Source organism: Hyperolius riggenbachi, chromosome 7, assembly GCF_040937935.1.
Source record: "Hyperolius riggenbachi isolate aHypRig1 chromosome 7, aHypRig1.pri, whole genome shotgun sequence".
NCBI lineage: Eukaryota > Metazoa > Chordata > Amphibia > Anura > Hyperoliidae > Hyperolius > Hyperolius riggenbachi.
In genome coordinates, this window is record NC_090652.1 from 209,016,147 (window position 1) to 209,039,913 (window position 23,767).

At 45.1% G+C, this 23,767-nt stretch overlaps 1 protein-coding gene across 7 annotated transcripts in view; it reads right to left on the bottom strand.

The window, feature by feature from the left end:
* SATB2 (SATB homeobox 2) overlaps nt 1–23,767 on the bottom strand; it is a 367,270-nt gene that overhangs the window by 82,402 nt on the left and 261,101 nt on the right. For all 7 annotated transcript variants that reach the window (XM_068245088.1, XM_068245087.1, XM_068245086.1 and 4 more), the window contains one exon: nt 9,125–9,289. In XM_068245088.1, coding sequence (XP_068101189.1) covers nt 9,125–9,289 — 165 coding nt within the window. The remainder of the gene's footprint in view (nt 1–9,124; nt 9,290–23,767) is intronic.

Genomic DNA, 23,767 nt, shown 5'->3' on the forward strand with positions numbered 1-23,767 from the left:
TTATATTTTGCCATGTGGTGTATAAGGGGGTTTGTGTGTCTATTCATTTAGCAGCCTAAGTAGGTTCCTAGTGGTTTTCGCTACAATGCATTTCACAGCAAGACTGGAGACATGAGTGGCTCTGTATAAAAAGCAATGAGATAGACAGATTAACCAATAGCCTGGCTTATCTAGCTGATGTTGTAGCCTAGTTCCCTAGTGAACTAATCAGCATGGTGATCAAAGGACCCTTACCTGTTTCAGAAGATTTTAACCAGATTTGGCAGTGATTATTATGTCTATGTGCTTCTTAAAATTAAGGGTTTTAGACATAAGAGATTGATCAGAGGTGCAGGCATAATTTTACTTTGGACAGACTTGCTCACAAACATGGATAACTGGCCCAGTAACAGCTCATGTTCCTGCCTGGAGAGCAGAGAGAGAATGAGATGGGGACACTGAGCAGGTGGCGCATACAGTCAGCCCTGCTTATCTTGTGGTGGGACAAGAATGTTTGGGAGTTTTCTGCAAGACTTGAGATTTTTTGCCTGGCACAGCTAGAAACAGCTGGAATCAATGGATGATCATCACCTGCTGTCTGAGTATTTTTAGCATCTTTAGTGTGGGACCAAGAGTGGTCTTAGAAGGAAACAAGGACACCAGGAATGCCCAGGATGATTGGGACAGTTATACAAAAGGGAGATGGTGAGTGCTGCCCATTGCTGCTGCTTTTAGCATGTAATGCTGCACAACCCCTGAGCGATTACTAAACAACAGGGTGATGCACTGGTCCTACCATTATGAACCAGGATACATCTTGGAAAATGTTTCACCTCCATACCAGGTCTTGTTTTTTAACTTGATCTATCTATCTATCTATCTATCTATCTATCTATCTATCTATCTATCTATCAATCTAGATCAAGTATTCATTGTATTTGCACTTTGACATTGAAAAAGGCTGGGGACATCCAAAACTGTCTGCCTGCACTATACATTGTGAGAGCTAAATAAAAGAGCAGTGTGCTGCAACTCTACGTCTGATCCTTATATATATTCATCATTTTTTAACTATGATCTATATATACATATATACTTGAGTATAAGCCCCCCCCCCCCCCCCATGTATAGACCACCCCCTCCCAATTTCACCCACACTAATAAATGCGATAAATGCATGACCTATAGAGAAAACAACCTCCCTATCTCTCCTTGCAGCCTCTTCACTGTGTATGTGAGTGTCCATTGGAAGGCACAGCAGGCAGAGCATCAGGGGTGTAACCAGAGAGGAGCAGCCCCTGCAAGGGAGGCCAAGAGCTGTAAGTGGGCCCAACTACTAACCTTCCTCCGATACAGGGGACAGTACTCCAGATCAGGTGTTTTTGTAATGTGTGTGAAGATCATTATGACTCCACTTGTTTTATGACCCTTGTGAGATGGGCCCCAAGGCCATGAAGGGCATCGAGGGGAGGCAAGGGAAGGGATGTGAATATTGGGGGGCCCCACAAAGTTTTGCTGAAATTGGCATGAATTGTAGTTAAGCCACTGGAGAGCATCATTAGTTTTGTTGAATGAAATTGGCATGAATTGTAGTTAAGCCACTGGAGAGCATCATTAGTAAGAGCAGCCAATGCTGCTGTGGTGGCAAGGCTGTACAGTATACAGCTTTCTCATCTGTTGCTTTTTTTGTGGTGCAAAACCTCCACGGGTTTGCTTGACAATAAATAAGTAGGAAATTTGTAATGATCACAGCAGGTGGCTGTACCTAAAAATATAGACCTGGGATCTCAACAATCAGACTGGATGGACTGGCACTACAACTACACGGTAAACATTACATAAAATAAACAAAACTATGTTGTGGAGGCAAGAAATGTGAAACCAGTCAAATGGGTGTCTCATGTTTCAACACAATTAGTGTACTGCAAAGCAATTTGTTTAGTAATAAAAAGAAAAAAAATCATACACTACAAATCAGTGGCCTCTTAGAACCTTTGGCATCTCTGGTGATAGTTATTTGCCTGTGATTTGATTGGGAAGTACGCAGTGTATATTCTGTCACAGGCATAGGTAAGCTAAGGTTATTATTGAGAGAGGATAATTAATGACTGCCTGCCTCAAGTAACATTTTGAAATCCCATACAAACAAATTACTTATGACAGACCCCAGACCCGAGGTAAAGCTACCTAAGGTAACTAAGCACAGAGATTTGTTCATGCTGGATCCACACACCTCTGCTAGTTGTATGTTCCTCTCCTCACTTTCAGCTAAAGTCAAATTTCCAGACATGAAGAGGCAGGCTTGCAGCAATGTTCTATCACCCTTTCATTCGCTCCTCTTCCCTGCCCCATTCACTCCTCTTAAAGGGAACCTGAAGTGAGAGGAATAAGGAGGCTGCCATCTTTGTTCTCAAATAAACAATGCCAGTTGAGTGACTTTTATGCTGAGGCCCTGCCTCTAATACTGTTTTATTTTATCACTGACCATTACATGACAAGATCGTGTCCCAGTTGGAATTCACTTCTCTGGCTTAGCGTATTGTCTAGGAGGGCATGATTCTCAGCATGCAGGATTCTGAACATTTCATGCTGGCAGACAGGGCCAAAAGCATGGCCAGCAGGTCATACCAATCGTATACAGCACTAGGGGGTCTAACCATAAATCACACAAGCCCAAAGAACAATTTTGATAGAGTCTACACTCTCTTCACACCCCACATTTACCCAGCATCCTTTTTGTTACTTGACAATGCTTGCTAGCGGCCTACTTCCTAACGATGGGGCAGCATGGGGAAGTGGTCTGCAAACGCAGATAGGCACCCCGTATAACAAGTTAGAACTCTTTACTGAAGAAAAACATGCAGAGATAAAACATACACATCCATCATGAAATGCGCCTTATTTCAAACAGAGAGGAACACACAGTGAATACAGAAAGTCACAATACCATAGAGATCTTCACATCATTCTACAAACAGTGACATCTTGTGGTTGCTTTACTATACTTCAGTAATTGTGTTGATACTGCCAACACCTAATGCATATATAAAGCTGACCACCAAAGACTGGCAGCAGGACAAGCTTTATGATATTGCCCCTCTAACACTGCAGTCCATGCTAATCTCTTAATGTCAGGGCTAGTGCTTCCATAGTAGCAAACTAGGAAATTGCCCCGGGCCCCCCAAATTCTGTTGGCCCCCTACAGGTCTCCCCTCAATGTTATTTTTGTCCCTGGGGCACCTGCTGAGTTTTTGACAGTGTTGTGATTCACCTGTCTGAGCGGACCGCTCTCCTCCATTAGTCCGTGTGCTCCCATCTTCATCCTCACAGGGGCACCTCTTCTAAGTAACCCGGAGCATGATCCTTTGAGCATTGGCTAGTAGTTCCTGTTGCTATGCTTCCATCTTGTGCATGCATAATGTACATGTCACAGCTTACATTACTCTCCCACAATGCTTCTGTGAAGCAGGCGTCAATCTTCATTGCCTAGACAATGTCACCTGGTGCAATCTCCAGGCAAGTTCTTTTTTTCTTTTTTCTTTTTTTTTTTACTAATAAATGTAGCATACTTTTTTTTATAATGCTGTGCATTTCATATTTATAATATGAAAGTAGGTGATAGGTCCACATTATAAACTTAATAGATTTTTTAAAAGTACAAATAAAACCTTTTACACACATTTTGTAATGTTTACAAAATAAATGTGCTCATGTTTAGTCACAGACAGTAATGCAATGAGCAGCGCTATGTTATCTTTTGCATTCTTGGAATCTGATGCATAAATTCAAACACTGCTTAATATGTTGGCGCTTTATAAATACAATAAATAAATAATACATTAATTAATAAGATAAGGTGCCTGTCTGATAAGGTCCTTGTCCCATGCTAGGTACACACTATACAATTTTCTATCAGATTTACCTGACAGATCGATTTTTTTCTCCAACATGTCCAATCTGAATTTAGATCGATTTTCCGATCAATTTCCATAAAAGTGAACGGAAATCAATCGGAAAATCAATCAAAATTCAGATCAGACATGTTGGAAAAAAATCGATCTGGCAGGTGAATCTGACAGAAAATTGTATTGTGTGTACCTTTAGTTTGGCAGTTTATATACAATGACAGGACGATGGAGTGAGGATATGCCAGTGTGAAAAATAAACAGTAGATGGTTACAATACATAGAGCCTCCCTCCACAACACACAGCAAGTCTCAGGCTTGGCTGGCTGCATAAATGTATCTTTGTTGTCTGGCTCTCATTATCAGACCACTTGGCTCTGATACCTCCAACATAATTCATCTTAAGCCCCATAAACAGCATCCGTGTGTTCAATACCTTATTTAGAAGATTCCTTTAAGTGAGCTTTATTCTCTCTTATTAAACTTGCACAATGGCGGTAACCTCGCCCAAAATGCTGGTCATTAACTGCAGAGCCCATGAAACGTCTGTATGACTTATATCTCCCTAATGGGATGTTAGGCCTTTATTTAATGTCTGTGAAAGTTTCCTTATTAGACGGGCCTGGGACTATCTGTGAAATTCAAAACAGGCCAGGGTATTATTTATGGTAGCATACTCCATGACCAATCAGGTGTAATGTTCCCATCTCGACTAATGCTGGTTTCTCAGTTCTCATGGCCTGCAGATCCGCAGCAGACTATAAGCATTAAGAGAGCATTAAAAGTTGTGACACAACACTAAGGACACCTGACCACACAAAATCTAACTTGTTAACCTGTTATTTTACTTATCCCCGTTAGAGTAGAAGCAATACTGTTTTCTACATTAAAAGGAATGCCGTACTCAAAAATATTATATTGTACACAGACAAATAACCATGCCATAAAAGACACAGGATGACTTCTGTCACAATGATGCAGTTTGATCCATACATAACCCTCCTAATATGTACAGGGAACAGATGCTACCATAAAGTTAAAGCACTTTTTTATTGTTGTTGGGCCCGCTGTTCGAGCTGTTTGCCACGAACAGCGGGCCCTGTACTACTTCTGATTCGCAATGTCCCGGAGTAGTACGCCGTGCCTCGTTGCAATCAGGGATGTGCACCGCCGGGCCAGGTCATGCGTACTAAAGGACCAGTGCAGACATGGGCAGGCGCACTACTCCGGGACATTGCAACCCAGAAGTAGTAAGCGGTCAGAATGCCCATAGGGATTCGCTGGCGAACTGTTCGCTAGCATCTCTAATTATTATCACTTCTTTACCAAGCACTAAATTATTAGGCAGGGCTGTTCAGTAAATAGTGTAATATTACAAACACAAGACAAACAATCTTATTGAACACATTTTTAAAAAAAAGTGTTCTTTACAGTAAGAATAGTTAAGATGCTGGATGTTACCACACGAAGAAGCTATCTGTATGCCTTTTAAAGGGGGTTGGATGCTTTGCTTACATTGAAAAGCATCTACATTAATAAAGTACTAACTAGACATACTATAGTGAGTCTTTGATCACCATCACAGAGAATATTTCAGCACTGAGGCTTTTTGCAACCTTTTGAATAAAGGCCTTGTTTAGCCTTGTATATATTTTATAAAAGTATCTATATGGAGGCAGGCGTGTGGAGTCTACACACATACACCTGCTCATCTATGGTTTTACCTGTTGCTTTGGCAGCTTCTGCTATTTCTCCCTGCTTCCTGTAAGCTCCCAGGTCAGGAAAAAATATAAAAGTTCTCCTTCTTTCCTATTACTATATTATTACTGTGGGCATTTGAACCCATCCAGACACAATCTTTACTGAGGTCACCCAGTGAAGTTGAAAAGAAAGAAGAAATCAAGTTTTGGTGGTGCCCCCCCCCCCCCCCCTACAAAAAACCACAAAAATTATAATGGCTCCTTTGAGATCCCTTTCCCCCCAATTTTAGCAACCCAGAGGAGCCCTCAGTATTAAGTAGACCGCTAGTAATGGTGGCCAGAGGTAACTCCAGATGTACCCCCAAGTATTAGGTAGCACCCCCCACTATAGGGAGGCAAAAGTAGCCCCTATCATAGTTAATCAGGCATGACCCCTAATATAGGTCGCCAGAGGGTGCCAGCAGTATAGATAACCCCCAGTATAGGTAGTCAGAGATAATTCCCTTAGTATAGGTAGCCAGAAGAGCACCACAGTATACTGTAGATAGCCAGAAGTAGCCACTCCACTATAGGTTGCAAACATTAGCCTGCTGGTTTAGGTCTTCAGATGTAGCCCCACTGTATAGGTAGTCAGAGGGCCTCTAAGGATAAGTAGCCAGAAGTAGCCCCCCTCCCCAAGTATGAGTAGCCAGAAGAATCCCCAGTATGGATAGCCAGATGTGGCCCACTCCTTGCCATGCAGAATAGCAACAGGAGAGTATATGAGAGCACTGACTCACCTCTCCAGGCTCCTCTCTGACAATCTACCTTCTCTGGCTTTCCCCAGCTCTATGATTAGAGTGCCCTTACTCACCATGTGGTGAGAGAGGGCACTGCAGTCATGAAGATGGGGATGCCTGAAGATCATAGATCATAGGTGGAGCCTGGAGAGGTGAGTCACTTCTCTTACACACTGCTACAACTACTCTGCATCTCAAGGGGTCTGCTGTGGATCCCCAAAATGGTTGATGCCTCCTTTCCCCCCATGGCTATGGGTCCCACAGCAGCTGCTTTGGTGATCTCTACATCACTGGATCTGTCTAGATCACAGCTATTGTTCATTTCATAGCTGTTTGATTGGGTTCAAGTCTGCACCTGTTAAATGCCCTGACTCTATCAACCACTTCATTGTGAACCTGACTTTAGGGTCAAGGGAATTGTCATGGTGAAACAGAAATTATTGTTCACTAAAAATGGTCATCTTTACAGTATGCTCACATCTAAAGAAAAGTGTACTGATCCAATTATATTGGAGTAATGAGTAGCAGCAACTGAGCGGTCAAGCAGCCAGCATTACTGCCTTCTTCAGGTATTAGATTAATATCACCCAAAATGATCAATATGGTCAGACTTGTTTTTGTACAGGTATTTTCAGTCCTGCTTGGAGTCAATGTTGCTGGTCATATTTATGTATTTGTCCCCAGCTGTCTCCAGTGGATTTCTCCTATATTTCTACTGTATGTAGTGGAAAGCCTCCTGATATTACCCCTTCCCCTCTTCACATGGCATTCTACTGCATATTGCTAGGCTCAAGGACGGTTTGAGGAAAAATGAATGTGGGGCCCTATATATAAGTTGTGACCTATAAGTCACCTAAGTAGTTTGGGGCTATGGGCAATTGCAACCAGGGCCCACCCCTCAAACACAGTATTAGCTCATTATTGGTCCTGTGCTGATAATATTCACTTCTATAGTTGATTTGAATAGTAGTGATCATTAACACACATTTTCCCATCCCCTTCTTGCACCTCTGACACTGTGATTGTCCTTGATTGGTTTTGGTGTGTTGTATCAATTGTTATCTATGCTTGCTTGGGGGCCCCAATGCTAAACTTGCACTGGGGCCCACGGCTTCTTAGCTACGCCACTGGAGGTGAACATGCCTGAATCTGACAGAGATCACTGGCAGACTTAAAGCGTACCTGAAATGACATGTGGCATGACATATAATACTAACACTAGTAAGCTATTCTCTGAAATCCCTTTCTGTTTTCCAGTGCAGCAAAAGTTAACAAACTAGAATTGTTTTCTATGCAAAAGAGTTTGTCAACAGTTTGCTAAATTCAGTCTGATTTCCTGAAAAGTAAATAGAGTCAAAAGCTTAGAAACAGTAAGATAAGGCTTCTAATGAGGTTTAAAGCACACCTGAAGAAAGCCAGAAAATAGGACTTTTACTTACCTGGGGCTTCTTGCAGCCCCCTGTAGTGTGTCAGGTCTCTCAGCATCCTCTGGGTCCCATCCATTCTCCTGCTGGCAGCTCGGAAAAACCTAAAAACCTAGCTTCAGTTGCGTAAACTGCACATCTGTAGTTACACCCGCACATGCTCCCTGACCACACGTCCGTCGGTAGGAGCGTTCTGCGCATGTGTGGTTTATTCTTATGGAACACATTTTCTGGCTTAGTTCAGGTGTGCTTCAAAGGGAACCTAAACTGAGAAGGATCTGAATTTTTCCTTTTAAAATAATACTAGTTGCCTGACTCTCCTGCTGATCCTGTGTCTCTAATATTTTTAGCCACAGCTCCTCAACAAGCATACAGATCAGGTGCTCTGACTGAAGTCAGACTGGATTTGATGCATGCTTGTTTCAGGTGTGAGATCCAGATACTACTGCAGCAACAAGATCAGCAGGACTGACAAGCAACTGGTATTGTTTAAAAGGAAACATCCATATCCCTCTCAGTTAGGCCCCGTTCACACTGCACGCGTTTCCAGCCGCGTCTTGGAAACGCGTGCGGGAGGCCAACACGCACAACATCAGACAGTGCATAGAGAACACTGTCTGATGTTCACACTGCATGCGTTCTGGACCTGTGCGGTCCGGGAACGCATGCTGCACACATTTTTTGCAAAAACGCGTGGCTGTCCCATTTACTTTTCAGTGATGGGATCAGCCACGCAACGCATACGAACGCGGATAGCCTGCGTTGGTATGCGTTGCGTTCCGCACGCATGGCCGTCCGCATTTTGTAATGTGAACAAGGCCTTAAGGTTCCCCTTAGGTGTAGCAAAGTTCAAAAGCCAATTACTTATCTTTCAGCTTACAAGGCAGTGTGGATTCTGAACAGCAACTGTGACAATCTAATTATGAGACTAATGATTACTAGTTATCATCCATACTATACATAGAATTATTTATCTCATAAGTTTATTTTCACTTCAGGTTTAGTTTATACATAATGTGGTTCTGCACATCCAAACTGGTCTCTAATGTCTGTACACATCTTAAGTAATCCAGGATTTAAACCTCAGTAGGCCAGTACTAAAAATGTTACCACTAAAATGCTGTTTTACCATCACTAAAGCATAGCAATGCTATGAAGACTGGTGCCGTCAGCTAACTCACTGCAAGCAGAGTGCTATACATTTTTTTCTTAGCTTGGAAGTAGATGGAGTTAGAACATTAAGGTTCCCATAACCAGATGTAATGTTTTATAAGGTGTATGGGGATACAGAATATCACAACAGATCGTACAGCTTCTTTCCCTTCCAGCTCACTCACCTGACTTTTATTAGCAGCTACTTTGGCAAAGAGAGCCTGGGACACCTTTGCTCGTTTCATCTCCTGCTGAATCTCGTCATAAACAACAGCTGTGATGGTTACGTTGGACACTTCCCCCTCCACTTTCACCTGGATGTCGGATGTTGGAGTACTGCAGGTTTTCATCTGTAGGGAGGTTGTGGGGGGAAAAAAGAGACAAAAAAAGGAAATTTTTTTAGCTGAACCATCTGTGCAGGAATTGTCAAATGACTCAGTAGGGTTGGTGCCAAGGAGCATTAGCTACGGTGGGACACTTCCTGTCCATTATTCTAATCAGGTTAATTATGATTGGGAATAATTGCTGTTGGGGAACATGGAAGGAAAGAGACCTTGACTTCTCTTCATGTGTTTAGAGAATCTGTAGCCCTGGGTTGTCAGTACCATTTACGTTTTATAAACTGTTGTTGGCACTTCTGTGACGCCGGGCGACGCCCAGTCGTCCGAGGATTCGCGGCCGATTGTCCGATCGCAACCGTGATCGGAAAACTGACATTCTTTATTTTTAAAATAGAAGTTTTTCCTTCCTGCCTTCCCCCCCCCCCTTTTGCCATGAGGGCTGAATGGGCCTGCGTTAGCATATGGCTAAAGCAACCTGGTTTAGCAAGAAATCCTGTTAAGGCTCCCGGAAAAGCTCTGGTGACACTAATGTGCTAATTGGGCAGAGCTGAAATACCAACAGAGTCTATTCAACAGGGGAAGCTAGCACAGCATGAGGTCTATTGACACCTACATTCCTCCCAGTCTTGACGGCACCGACTAAACTGAGTATGGAATGCATGGTGTTGATAACTTTGTCACATTTTGCAAATACCATCCATGGGAGGAATATGAAAATTACATAATTTTGTTTCCCTAATTCTGTAGAATATGGTGATACTAGACATAGCCAGGTAACCCGAGCAGGGGCTGAGATATGAATAATGGGGTCCCCGTGCGCCCCAAATATTGCAAGTTTGATGTCCTATGAACGTGTATTCTCAGCCCAATCTGAATATGAAATCGGTTTGCATGTGCGACAAAACCCCGGCGGGGTATGAAATTGGACATATTTTGTGGATGGCTGGAAGTTCCTCCCCTGAGAACTCACTGCCTGACACGCCCCTGGGCTGAGCTTGAGACTCCGCCCAGAAATGTCAGTGCTCAAAACTGATTGCATGAGGACCCCCAGCCAATTCCCCCACTTTCCATCATACCGAAAAGACTGCCACTGCTTGGGGAAATAGCAGTGGCCATCTTGCAGGCGGAGCAACGGCCATGTGGTTCGGCCATATTGCGAACTAACTGCAACAAAGGAACTTTGTCTTTTCCCGAACGGACTTTCCACAGAATCATAAGTATTCGTTCTTTTTATCCCTTTTTCTTTTATGTACTGTGTTATCACTGTCTCTCATCGTTTAATTGTTCACGATTGTCTGTATATATTAATTATTTATATTGTAACAAATAAAGGCTTTTTAAAAGGTCTTTACCTCTCAGTAAAACCTTCTATTCAGTATACACAGACGAGACCTAAACTTCCGAAGGGACGCTACTGTTTTGATAGATAGATAGGAATTGCACAGTTTTAACCGGTTGTTTGTTTCACAGGTCTATAGCCAGTTAGCAGTTATCTCTGGGCTGATAGAAAACAGAGATGGTGGCAAATCTACCCCTGGGTTGGAGTAAAAGTGTATTTTCGTAACCTCACAGGCTCCCTACTGCGTCGTGACGCTCAAACTCCGCCAATTCTACGCAGATTGCGTCCATAGCTCTCAATCTGTGTGCTAGAATCGGATCGGACGGTTTTGCGTGTTCACGGCCAGTGGGGCTCTTGTGACAGTGGTCGGCAGCGTTTGGGATCTGTGTGTGCTGATAGTATCTCAGGTAGGGCTATCGAATTAGCCCTATCGAGAAACGAACTAATTCGTTGGTAGTGACTGAGTGCAATATATTTTTCATATATACAGAGAGACTGTGTAACCAGTACCCCTCCCCTAAGTTTTCTTTTATTTGGCATGGAAATGTCCGGGAATTACAAGGTCATGGTCCTATCCGACCTGCAGAGTCTGTGCGAGGCGAGAGGCATGGACATCCGCGGCAAGAAACAGCAGGACCTGATAACGGACTTGTACCGATGGGATAGCCAGAATCTGCGGACGCTGGAGGTGTCCACTGTGGAGGACACCGGCTCATCTAACGCAAGTCGAGGGGAACCAGAGACTGAAGATCCTGTGCGTACCGAGGTTGAGCAACCCGCGGGCAATGCGGCAACAGATACGCAGGAGGCTGTCAGTGTGATCCCCGACCCCAGAACCCCTGAAAGTACTCGCCTGGAACCGGCCAGTACTGGACTGTCCAGTTATGTTGATCCAGTAATGCAGCAGGCATTGCAAAAGCTGATGGAAACTGATGTGGACAAGTACCTGCAGTACATGGCGGAGCAAAAGCGAGAGGAACGCCAATCTGCAGAGGCGCGGGAGAGACGACAGCATGAGCTGAACATGGCGAAAGTGCAGCAAGCCAGCCGGAGTTCAACGCCCAGCCTCCCTGCTGGAGGGACTGCCGCTCCAGTAAGTGCAAAATTTAAATTTGCTATTATCGAAAAAGACACTGACATTGACTTGTTTTTGAGGTCTTTCGAAAAGGCCTGCCGTCAGTATCGTCTGTCCCAAGACCAGTGGGCCAGACATCTGACACCCTTGCTGCGCTACAAAGCGCTTGATGCTTTCTCAGAGCTGCCTGTGGAAAAGGACAATGATTATACCGCTATAAAGGAGGCTATAATCACTAAGTACCAGCTGACGCCAGAAGCCTACCGGAAAAGGTTCAGGTCCTGGCAGAAAAAATCTACTGATTCTTATCAAGATGTGGTCAGCAGTCTGCTCACCACACTCCGCCAGTGGACGCTAGGCCTCACTAAAGGGTCTTACGGTGTCCTGGAGGACTTAATCGTCCTGGAGCAGTTTCTGAACATTTGCCCGGCTGATGTACGCCAGTTTGTGCTGGAGCGCCGACCGGCGTCAGCGACGGTCGCTGCAGACCTCGCTGAGACCTTTGCAACGACCAGGGTGCCGGAGACCCGCAGGACTGCCCCATCTAGCTGGAGAGGAGGTCAGTCCCACAATTTTGCAGACTCTCCTACCTCTGTGAGCCGTGCGCCCCAGAGGCCCTCCAGCGCAGCTGCTGCGTCCAGGCCTGCAGTAACAGAGGGCATCACCTGTCACTTTTGCCGCAAGCCCGGACACATGAAGTTTAACTGCCCGGAGCGGAGGCAGACCGCGCCAGCTCCTGCACCACCTACACCTCGCCCACGGCAACTGCCGCCAGCCAGCGCACCCCAGCCGGGAGCACCCAACAACGTCATGTTCGCAGGTGGGAGAGGGATCCACTCCGCTACGAGCAACCACCAGCTGGTTACAGTGAACGACCAGCTTGTTACCGGTTTCCGCGACACTGGAGCGGATGTCACCCTGGTGCGTGCGCACCTGGTCCCGACGGAAAATATCCTCCCCGACAAATACCTTACCCTCACTGGAGTGGGGGGCACTCTTTCTCGCATTCCCCAGGCTCGGGTGTCCATCGATTGGGGGGTGGGGGTTCAAGAGAAGGTTGTTGGGGTCCTGGACCAACTGCCGGTCCCAGTTTTGTTGGGGACCGACCTGGGCAAGCTTGTGTCCTATTATGAACCTGCCCCAAGCCCCTCAGACTGCCAGGAGGGAGACGGACTCTCCGCCCACACTAAGGTACTTTGCACCAAGGGGCAAGAACAGGGGGGAGGTGGGTTGAATGTGCCCAGTCCAGGGGTACCGAGTCCAATAGTACCTGTGTCACAGGTACCTGTGTTTGATATACCGATTGTTTGTGATGAAAATGTTGTTGTACCTGTCACTGTAATTCATGCATGCAGCCAGGATGTGAGTAATGCCAGTATGTGCCAGTCTGAAGGTGTACCTGTACTGGCAGTAACACGCAGCCGCGCTGCTCAGAACCTGGGCTCAGAGCAGGTGGAAGAGGTTCCGGCCTCCTCCCCCTCCTCTGACCACAGGGATGGTAGCCTTCAGCCACTAACTGCATATGCCACGGGCCAGCTGGCTGAGAGCGAGAGTGCTGCATTTGTGCAAGCACTCCAGACTGACCCTAGCCTCGAGGCACTCAGAAGGCAGGCTTCGGAGCCCCTCACGAATGAAGATACCTTCAAGGTATATTGGGAAGGTGGTAAGCTGTACAGCGAGCCTGTACAGCCCACCGAAGGTGAAACAAGTGTGGGTACCAAGTTGCTTGTGGTACCCAGTGCCTTCCGGGGGCATGTGCTGAAGTCCGCACATGACATTCCCCTGGCAGGGCACTTGGGAATCCACAAGACACTTGACCGTATCCAGGGTCATTTCTACTGGCCCAGGATGCGGATCGATGTGACCAACTATTGCCGCTCATGTACTGTTTGCCAAAAGGTAAAACGGGCTGGGAACCCCCGCAAGGCTCCCTTGTGTCCACTGCCAATCATAGGTGAGCCCTTTCACAGAGTGGCAGTCGACATAATTGGACCATTGCCCACTCCCAGCAGCAGTGGCAAAAGGTACATCCTGACGGTGGTGGATTACGCCACCCGCTATCCTGAGGCCATGGCGCTTTCCTCCCTGAGGGCGGACAAGGTAGCAGACGCGCTACTTAACATTTTCTCCCGAGTCGGGTTCCCTGCGGAGATGCTCTCCGATCAGGGATCCCAGTTTATGTCCGAACTCATGGAGGCCCTGTGCAAAAAGATACACATGACGCACATTGTCTCCAGTCCCTACCACCCGCAGACCAATGGACTGTGTGAACGGTTCAACGGGACGCTGAAGCAAATGCTGACCACGTTTGTTGAGTCGCAAGGTGGGGACTGGGAACGATACCTGCCTCATCTGTTGTTTGCGTACAGGGAGGTGCCGCAGGAGTCAACCGGGTTTTCCCCGTTTGAACTCCTGTATGGGAGGAATGTCCGAGGACCCTTACAATTGATGCGGGAGACATGGGAGGGCAAGGGCGACCCCACTGATGTCTCCGTGGTCGATTACGTCCTCAAGTTCAGGGACAAAATGGAGTCCCTGTCCGCAGTAGTGACCAACAACCTGGCCCAGGCTCAGGCCAAACAAAAAGCATGGTACGACCGCACTGCTGGAGAGCGGTCATTTGATGTGGGTGACAAGGTATATGCCCTTCTTCCCGTGAGGCAGAACAAGCTGCAAGCAGCCTGGGAGGGGCCTTTTACTGTAGTGCAGCGGTTAAACCCTCTGACGTATCTAGTGAACATGGGGGGCAGGAAGCAGAAGAGCTTTCATGTAAACATGCTGAAGGCCCACCATGACAGGACCCAGTATGCGCTGCCAGTGTGCAGCCGGTTAGAGCAGGGAGAGGCAGACCCCCTGTTAGACCTGCTGGCTGACGTACGAGATGTGGACGGCGACCTAAACGTCAATCCACAGCTCGCCTCAGCCCAGCAAGAGCAGTTACAGAAGGTGCTGGGCCAGTACCAGCACACCTTCTCCGGTATCCCGGGGCGGACCAGTATGGCGGTGCATGGGGTAGATACAGGTACCCATCCCCCCATCAGGCAATCCGCTTACCGTGTCTCTCCCGAGGTACAGGCGGACATGCAGAAGGAGGTGAGGGAGATGCTGGAGTTAGGGGTGGTTCAAAAGTCCAGTAGTGCCTGGGCAGCCCCTGTTGTCCTGGTCCCCAAGAAGGACCAGACCACTCGGTTCTGCGTAGACTACAGGAAACTGAACGCCATCACCACTACAGACGCCTACCCCATGCCTCGCATTGATGAGCTGCTAGATACACTGGCATCAGCCAGGTACCTATCAATCATGGATCTGAGCCGGGGGTATTGGCAGATACCACTTGCACCTGACGCGAGGCAAAAGTCGGCCTTCATCACCCCTTTCGGCCTCTTCGAGTTCACGATGATGCCCTTTGGGATGAAGAACGCCCCCGCCACGTTTCAGCGGGCCGTGAACGACCTGCTAGAGGGAATGCAAGGGTTCGCTGTAGCGTATCTGGATGACATTGCGGTGTTCAGCCCCACCTGGGAAGAACACCTCAAACACCTGTCCCAGGTACTAGAGAGGCTGGCCATGGCCAGTCTGGCGGTTAAACCGAGTAAGTGTCAGATTGGCATGACCGAGGTGCAGTACTTAGGTCACCGGGTGGGGGGTAACACCCTGAAACCTGACACGGGAAAGGTGGACGCCATCCTGGCATGGCCTCGACCTATCACGAAAAAGCAGGTCCAGGCATTCCTGGGGACCGCCGGCTACTATAGGAAATTTGTTCCCGCCTATAGTACACTGGCGAAGCCCCTGACCGATGCCACTAGCAAGAAGCACCCCAAGGTTGTTAGCTGGACCCCCGCTTGCGAGAATGCCTTCCAGGCCTTGAAGCAGGCCCTCGCAAGCGCCCCTGTGCTTCAGGCCCCAGACTTCAGTCGTCGGTTTGTGGTGCAAACCGATGCCTCTGACTACGGTCTCGGCGCAGTCCTCAGCCAGGTGGATGGAAAGGGGGATGAACACCCTATCCTCTACCTGAGCCGGAAGCTCCTGCCCCGAGAGGTAGCCTACTCCACAACTGAAAAGGAGTGCCTGGCGATCGTGTGGGCCCTACAGAAACTGCAGTCGTATCTGTACGGCCGCTCCTTCACGATCGTCACTGATCACAATCCCCTGAGTTGGCTAAACCGTACTGCTGGAACCAACGGCAAGCTCCTACGGTGGAGCCTGTCATTGCAGCAGTACGACTTTACGATCCAACACAAAGCAGGCAGCCGACACCAAAACGCTGATGGGCTGTCGCGGTGTCAGGGGGAACCCGACCCAACAGCGCCAATAGCTGCTACGGAAGGCGTCCTGTTGACACCTCCCTGAGCAGAGCTCGGGAAGGGGGAGGTGTGACGCCGGGCGACGCCCAGTCGTCCGAGGATTCGCGGCCGATTGTCCGATCGCAACCGTGATCGGAAAACTGACATTCTTTATTTTTAAAATAGAAGTTTTTCCTTCCTGCCTTCCCCCCCTTTTGCCATGAGGGCTGAATGGGCCTGCGTTAGCATATGGCTAAAGCAACCTGGTTTAGCAAGAAATCCTGTTAAGGCTCCCGGAAAAGCTCTGGTGACACTAATGTGCTAATTGGGCAGAGCTGAAATACCAACAGAGTCTATTCAACAGGGGAAGCTAGCACAGCATGAGGTCTATTGACACCTACATTCCTCCCAGTCTTGACGGCACCGACTAAACTGAGTATGGAATGCATGGTGTTGATAACTTTGTCACATTTTGCAAATACCATCCATGGGAGGAATATGAAAATTACATAATTTTGTTTCCCTAATTCTGTAGAATATGGTGATACTAGACATAGCCAGGTAACCCGAGCAGGGGCTGAGATATGAATAATGGGGTCCCCGTGCGCCCCAAATATTGCAAGTTTGATGTCCTATGAACGTGTATTCTCAGCCCAATCTGAATATGAAATCGGTTTGCATGTGCGACAAAACCCCGGCGGGGTATGAAATTGGACATATTTTGTGGATGGCTGGAAGTTCCTCCCCTGAGAACTCACTGCCTGACACGCCCCTGGGCTGAGCTTGAGACTCCGCCCAGAAATGTCAGTGCTCAAAACTGATTGCATGAGGACCCCCAGCCAATTCCCCCACTTTCCATCATACCGAAAAGACTGCCACTGCTTGGGGAAATAGCAGTGGCCATCTTGCAGGCGGAGCAACGGCCATGTGGTTCGGCCATATTGCGAACTAACTGCAACAAAGGAACTTTGTCTTTTCCCGAACGGACTTTCCACAGAATCATAAGTATTCGTTCTTTTTATCCCTTTTTCTTTTATGTACTGTGTTATCACTGTCTCTCATCGTTTAATTGTTCACGATTGTCTGTATATATTAATTATTTATATTGTAACAAATAAAGGCTTTTTAAAAGGTCTTTACCTCTCAGTAAAACCTTCTATTCAGTATACACAGACGAGACCTAAACTTCCGAAGGGACGCTACTGTTTTGATAGATAGATAGGAATTGCACAGTTTTAACCGGTTGTTTGTTTCACAGGTCTATAGCCAGTTAGCAGTTATCTCTGGGCTGATAGAAAACAGAGATGGTGGCAAATCTACCCCTGGGTTGGAGTAAAAGTGTATTTTCGTAACCTCACAGGCTCCCTACTGCGTCGTGACGCTCAAACTCCGCCAATTCTACGCAGATTGCGTCCATAGCTCTCAATCTGTGTGCTAGAATCGGATCGGACGGTTTTGCGTGTTCACGGCCAGTGGGGCTCTTGTGACAACTTCATTAACCCATTACCTGCTAGAAAACACATTTATGTAACAGTGTTAAGGTGAACAGATCAAAGAAACGTGAAAGGGAAGGGAAATGGAAGATGCCATTGCTCAAAAATACCACTTGCCTGGCTACCGTGTAAATCTTCCAGTAATTATGTTGTTTGAATAATCACACAAGGTGTTCTGATTCCAATGGCTGCGTGCACTTTGCAACCCAGAACCAATTAATCAGTTTTCCTTTAAAATCATAAAGTAGCAATGGCAAACTTATATATGCTTTTACAGTTGCCCCCTCCCCTGTTTAGCGATGTTTCTTCCAGTTTGTTATAGATGTTCTCTTCCACCTGTCTTGGGAACCAGTGTTCTTTTCTGTATGAAATATGCACTTATTATTCGCAACGCTTGTTCCTTCTGCTGAGGTATAGTCAGTCTTAAGCCTGATACACACCGTCAATGTTGATTGGCCAATCACTGACCAATTTTACCACCGCCATGTAGTATAATGCCTGGTACACACTTTCAATAATGATTGGCCAATCATTGACCAATTTTACCACAATCATGTAGTATGAGGGTCATCAGAGCAAGGTCTATAGATACTAAATACTATCAGCAGGTTGTGTAGGTAAACCCTCATAATACATGGAGGTGGTAAATTTGGTCAGTGATGGGCCAAGCATATGTAAAGGTATGTACAAGGTTTAAGGTTGGTACACAGATTCACCTTTGATTTGCAGATAACTGACAATTTAACCGCCTCCATGTAGTATGAGAGGTTACCTACACAATCTGCTTATATTATTTCATATTTGTTGACTCTCATACTAGATGGAGGTGGTAAAAAAGGTAACCCTAATGCCTGGTACACACTTTCAATTATGATTGGGCAATTACTGAACAATTTTACCACCTCCATGTAGTATGAGGATCCACAGGTATTGCATATGGGTGTGTGTCTTTGGTCAAAATGGTAAGCCTCCCCTATCCCATGCAAACCCTATCCCTACTCATAAGGCACTCTGATGTTACTAAGCTGAACTCAGCTATAGCTAACTTCATCTAGAAAGGCAAAAGGACACATATCCAACTGAAAAGGTTGCACATTTCTAATCAGCTAGGGGGGCTGAACATTACTTACGTCCGAAGGTACAACCCTTGCATGTCTTGCTAGGCATGTGAGAGGCTGGGCCTCTGAAACTAGCTACTTTGCAATTATACCATAGAAAAGTCAATAGCAGAACCCTGGTCCCTGTTGGGATTGCTACACCTTCACATCCCTTGGGTAAGCCTACCACCCCGTTTGAAAGAGAGCAAGATGTTCAGGGACACCTAGTGGCATGAAAGGAGTTAAAGAGAACCTGAACTGAAAATAAAAAGTCAAAATAACCATACACAGGTCATACTTACATCCTGTGTAGTCTACTTCTCAATCTATTTCTCCTCTCCTGCGTCCCATTTCTCCACTGTGATCAATGGAATTCTCCATCCTCCATTTTAAAAATGGCCATTACCCCATAACAGCTTCCTGTTAAACTGTAATATCACCCACTTGCACACTGTTAAACTGTAATATTACCCACTTGAGCCACAGGGAAACATGGACATTACCTTGCACATTCAGTTGTAACTGACAGTTGTTGATATATAACTGACAGCAACTGGTATATTTCAGTTCTGCCAAAATATTGTCAGAACTGGAAAGGATCACTGAAAGAAGAAAATTGTGAGCTTCTGAGAGGAACTGACAGTGAGGTTAGTATGTCACCTTAATTTGCAGCTACGTCATGTGTTTATTTTAAATCATTTTTCTCGCTTCAGGTTCCCTTTAAGCAAATTCTTGCCATTGTGGGGTCTCCCAGGATTCATCCCTGGGATGATGCACGAAGCTTATGCACAGCGGGAGGAGAAGGAGATAATAAAGCTTAGCAATATGTTCAATATGGATAAGCACACCTGGTTGTCATTCCATGAACTATGTCGGTCATTTGATATACCCACTTTTTAAACTATCCTCAAGTTAAATACATTGGCCTCAATTCACTAAGCTTTATCAAACACTTTATCAAACGTTTGATAATTTACCTCATGGGTAAAATCTAATTTTGAATTCACAAAGGTGTTATAGATATATTGAATGTTTTATCAATAAAGCATTCGATAAATATATAACACCTTATTGAATTCAAAATTAGATTTTACCCATGAGGTAAATTATCAAACGTTTGATAAAGTGTTTGATAAAGCTTAGTGAATTGAGGCCTATGTCACCAAATAGCTGATGTATCCATCGTTGCAAAGCTGACTATATTTGATCAGTTTTTAAAACCAGAGGAAGTAGTAGAGTGTTATACTGTATTAGCCATCAGTAAAAGCAAGACGTTTTAAATCAGGATGATACCATAAATTGGCTGATTTAAAGGTAAATAAAAAGTAAGCTGTTGGCTAATAAGCCTTCTTCGAACTTAGTTCCTGGGTATTGACAAGATGCTAAAACACACAGCTTATATACACTGGACATTCTGAGCAGAAACTTTCTTTTGCAAACATAAATAAATGTAATGAGATGCCTTACTTACAACTTCAGGAGGGGCTCACAGGGATGCCAGCTAATTTATGACAAGACAAACAGATAACACCACTTGTTTGCTAAAACATCAAATACCATAGGCTCTAGGTGATAGGTAGTCATCGTAAATCCAGAGTTCAAATGTAACTAGGCAGAGTACATGCACAATTTGTTATCAACTAAAAATAATTATGGCAATAAAAACCCATTATGGCCCTACTCGTTCTTCTACTTTAGTGTGGCCTCAAGGGACCAGGGAATCCCTTGCAGCCTTTTTATTGACATTACTGTGGGCCAAAAATTCTTGTTTTAGAAGCCAATGCTCACTCTTCTACCCATTATGTTAATGCCATGTTTGCAGAAAATTCTTGTTTCCGAAGGCAATTTTTGCATCTGCAGAAAGGAATTTGGTACTCAAAACAGTGTCATTTCTGATTTTCGCGATTTTACTCGGAATTGCCAAATTTCAATGTTAAAATCGGAATTCAGAATTCAGAACCGTTCCGATTCCAGGAGCTCATCCCTATTAGTCAGTGACTAGCCAATCATAATTGATAGTGTATATCAAGCTGTACATGATGGGCAATGCACTTACGCCTGCTACCCACCTCCAGTTTTGATGGGCCAATTTTACCACAGCTATGTAGTATGAGGGCCAACAGATTTTGAATATTATTAACAGAATGTGTAGGCGAGCTCTTATGCTCTTATACTACTTGGGAGTAGTAAAATTGGCCAATCATTGGCTAACCAAAACTGGATGTGTGTACCAGGCTCTATGGTGCATACACACATCAAATTTTAACTGGCCAATGATTGGCCAATTTTACAACTTCCAAGTAGGAAAACAGCTTTCCTACTCAATCTGTTTTGTAGTATTCAAAATCTGTTGGCCCTAATTCTACAAAGAGGTGGTAAAAATGGCCAGTGAAAAGTGGATGGGTGTACCAGGCTTTACCGAGGTTATTCTTCCCAGTGTAAAACTCTTTGCATTCTTCAGCACACTGGACTACACATATACCAATTTGCTTTAGTAGTATAAGAATTTTACTTCACCTCCAACAACAGTAGATTCTAAAGAGTGCACTAAGCTGGTTCAACACATTTCTGTAGTCACTAAAGTTGCTACATTTTGTACTGTAAAGAAGCGTTGGAGGCTGGCAATTCCAAAAATAGAAAAAGCTCTTTATTGAAGCATTAAAATCAGTGGTAATACAGCGACAGCCTGCTGTTTCAGGTATCAGCCCTTCTTCAATCTGTTTCTATTTTTGGAAGTGCCAGCCTCCAATGCTTCTTTACTGTATGGATTAGGATCTAAAGGTGTGAGGATCCTTTGAGGCTTGGGCACCCCTATCCCTGCTTCTAGCGAGTGCCACTCTTTTTACCAGTGTTGCTACATTTTGTACTGTCGTGAATGTTCCACGCTACCTCTGGATATCACCAGCACATGCACTTATTGATACTGCTTCTTCAGAAAAATATCTTTAAAAGCGAAGTAACACTATATCAAGCAACAAAGACACTGGATGTTCTTTTTTCCATTTAAAGTGAGTCAGAGTATTTTTCTTTGTTCTGAAACTGCTTTTTTTCTTTTTTATAGGAAGTGAGACTCAACCCTCAGTCATAAATTGTTCCCGCCCTTAACTGCCTCACTAAGCTGCTACCATTGGCCAAGTGTCACCAGTAATGACAGCTGTAAACAAAGAAAACATTTCAGGGGAACCAACAGTCTCTGTCACATAAAATGAGGAAGGCTAAAGCAGGAAACAAGGACATCCTGTTACACAGAATCCTGTCCCCCGCAAGAGACTGAAAACATGGATTAAAAAATCTTCAACTACACCTACAATAGGAGAACCGATAGCTGATAGTCCTAATTACCATCCAATATATGTGTACATGCATTCAACTCAGTGGCATAACTAAGGAGCCATGCGCCCCAGTCAGGGGCATAACTAGAATTCACGGGGCACCCCTGCAAAACTTTGGATGGGGCCCCCTCCCGCCTTCTCTCCGTGCTGAGACTCCTCCAGCATCACTACAGTACACAGCACTTGGGGAGGGGTAGAAAGGCTGGAGGTAGAACAGGCTGTACACAAGAGTCTGCTGAACACTGAATAGAGACTGTCTACAAAAATCTTTGTTTGCAAAACTTTGTATGATTCCTTATCAGTGACTGAGCAGATGTAGTAGTCATTAGAACAATTGTTCAGAGAGCCGAAAGTTTTTTTCTCTCCTTGCCCTTAGTTGTTAGTCTCTCAAGACGGGGCCCCCCTGTGGCTTCTGGACCCCTCTGCGGCTGCATCCCTTGCAGGGTCTATTGTTACGCTCCTGCCTCAGTGCAAGTTTTACATTTGGCTCTCTTAAGCACTCTATACATAACAATTGATATAGAGCTCCAAAACCTGCCAAGCACAGCCACAGTGTCAGAAAGGTTTAAGCTGGGATAAGGAAATTATTACCAATATTCAAAGAGAACTTATAGATGTAATAACTACCAGCATAGCAGCAATGACCAGTTTATACAGTGATCAAAGGATGGCCCCTGGTTCCAGTGACTGATGACCCCAATGCAGTGGCAACTTTTTGCATCCCCTTCTTTATTACTGATTAGGATTCTTTTTTGACACGGCTTTACATTAACGTTCACTCTGGCTTTGCAGTACAGCATGCTCACTGCATAAGTTTGAGTATGTTGTGATGTCCCAGGTACTGTCAGCTTCCAACCTGTGTACAACTGATGTAAGTACACTGAGTGTATACATGTATACATGCACCGAGTAGTAGACAGATAATAAAAGTGGCAAATATGATAGCCACATTGCAATCCCTAAGGTAGATCTCTCAATGCCAGGAACTGTAAATGTTCCTAAATATAGTTAAACAAAAAACAGTATTTTTAATCTGTCCAAATACATGACTTTCTGGCAACATATGCTTTTGAAGGCTTTTCCGTATAATCTTGTCAAAGGCCATCGTATAATTTTCTTAATCGAACATGTTGGTGTGTATCAATGGGTTAACAGGGGCTAAACAATTGTAGTTACTGCATGGGAGGTGTGTGAGACTTTCTCTCCCTTCCTGTTGTCTGATAAAGTCTTCAGTGTAGGAACCAATTCTCCCAGAAAAAATGAGAAAATGGGTACAGGTCTCTAAATAATAAATTACTACTCAATTTGCGGCACTCCCTCATGTCCCTCTCATCCTTTATTAAACATGTACGTATGTCATCTGAGCACATAGCTCCAGTTACGATTATCCTCATTATGCTAACCAGTCGGACACCCAATTTCACCTAGGAAATGAGCGGAAATGAAAAGAGAAATTTCATTTTCGCATCTCGAGCCCCAGGTTGCCTTTCATTTGTGCATTTAATTTTCTTAAATTTTTATTGTTATTTTCTGTATTCTGCCAGTCTGATTTAACTAAATGATTTCTGCCATCAACTGACAAGTGAAGGGCAAACGGAGACATTTTCCTCTGACTGGTTGACACAGAGGTCCTCATCAGACACTTGTTATTTATTTATTTCACCAGCACAGTGGAAAACTGGGAAAGGAAGAAGGGATGTCAGCGCCTCACCTGGACACTCAGGAAAATATTTAACGGCTGGTCAAATGAACAGAGTTGACTACGGAGCAACCTAGCTTTTATTTAATCATGGTACACCTGAAGCTAGATTCATACACTAGATATTCACTGGCTGGAAAGATTTTCAGTGGAAAAATGATTTGAA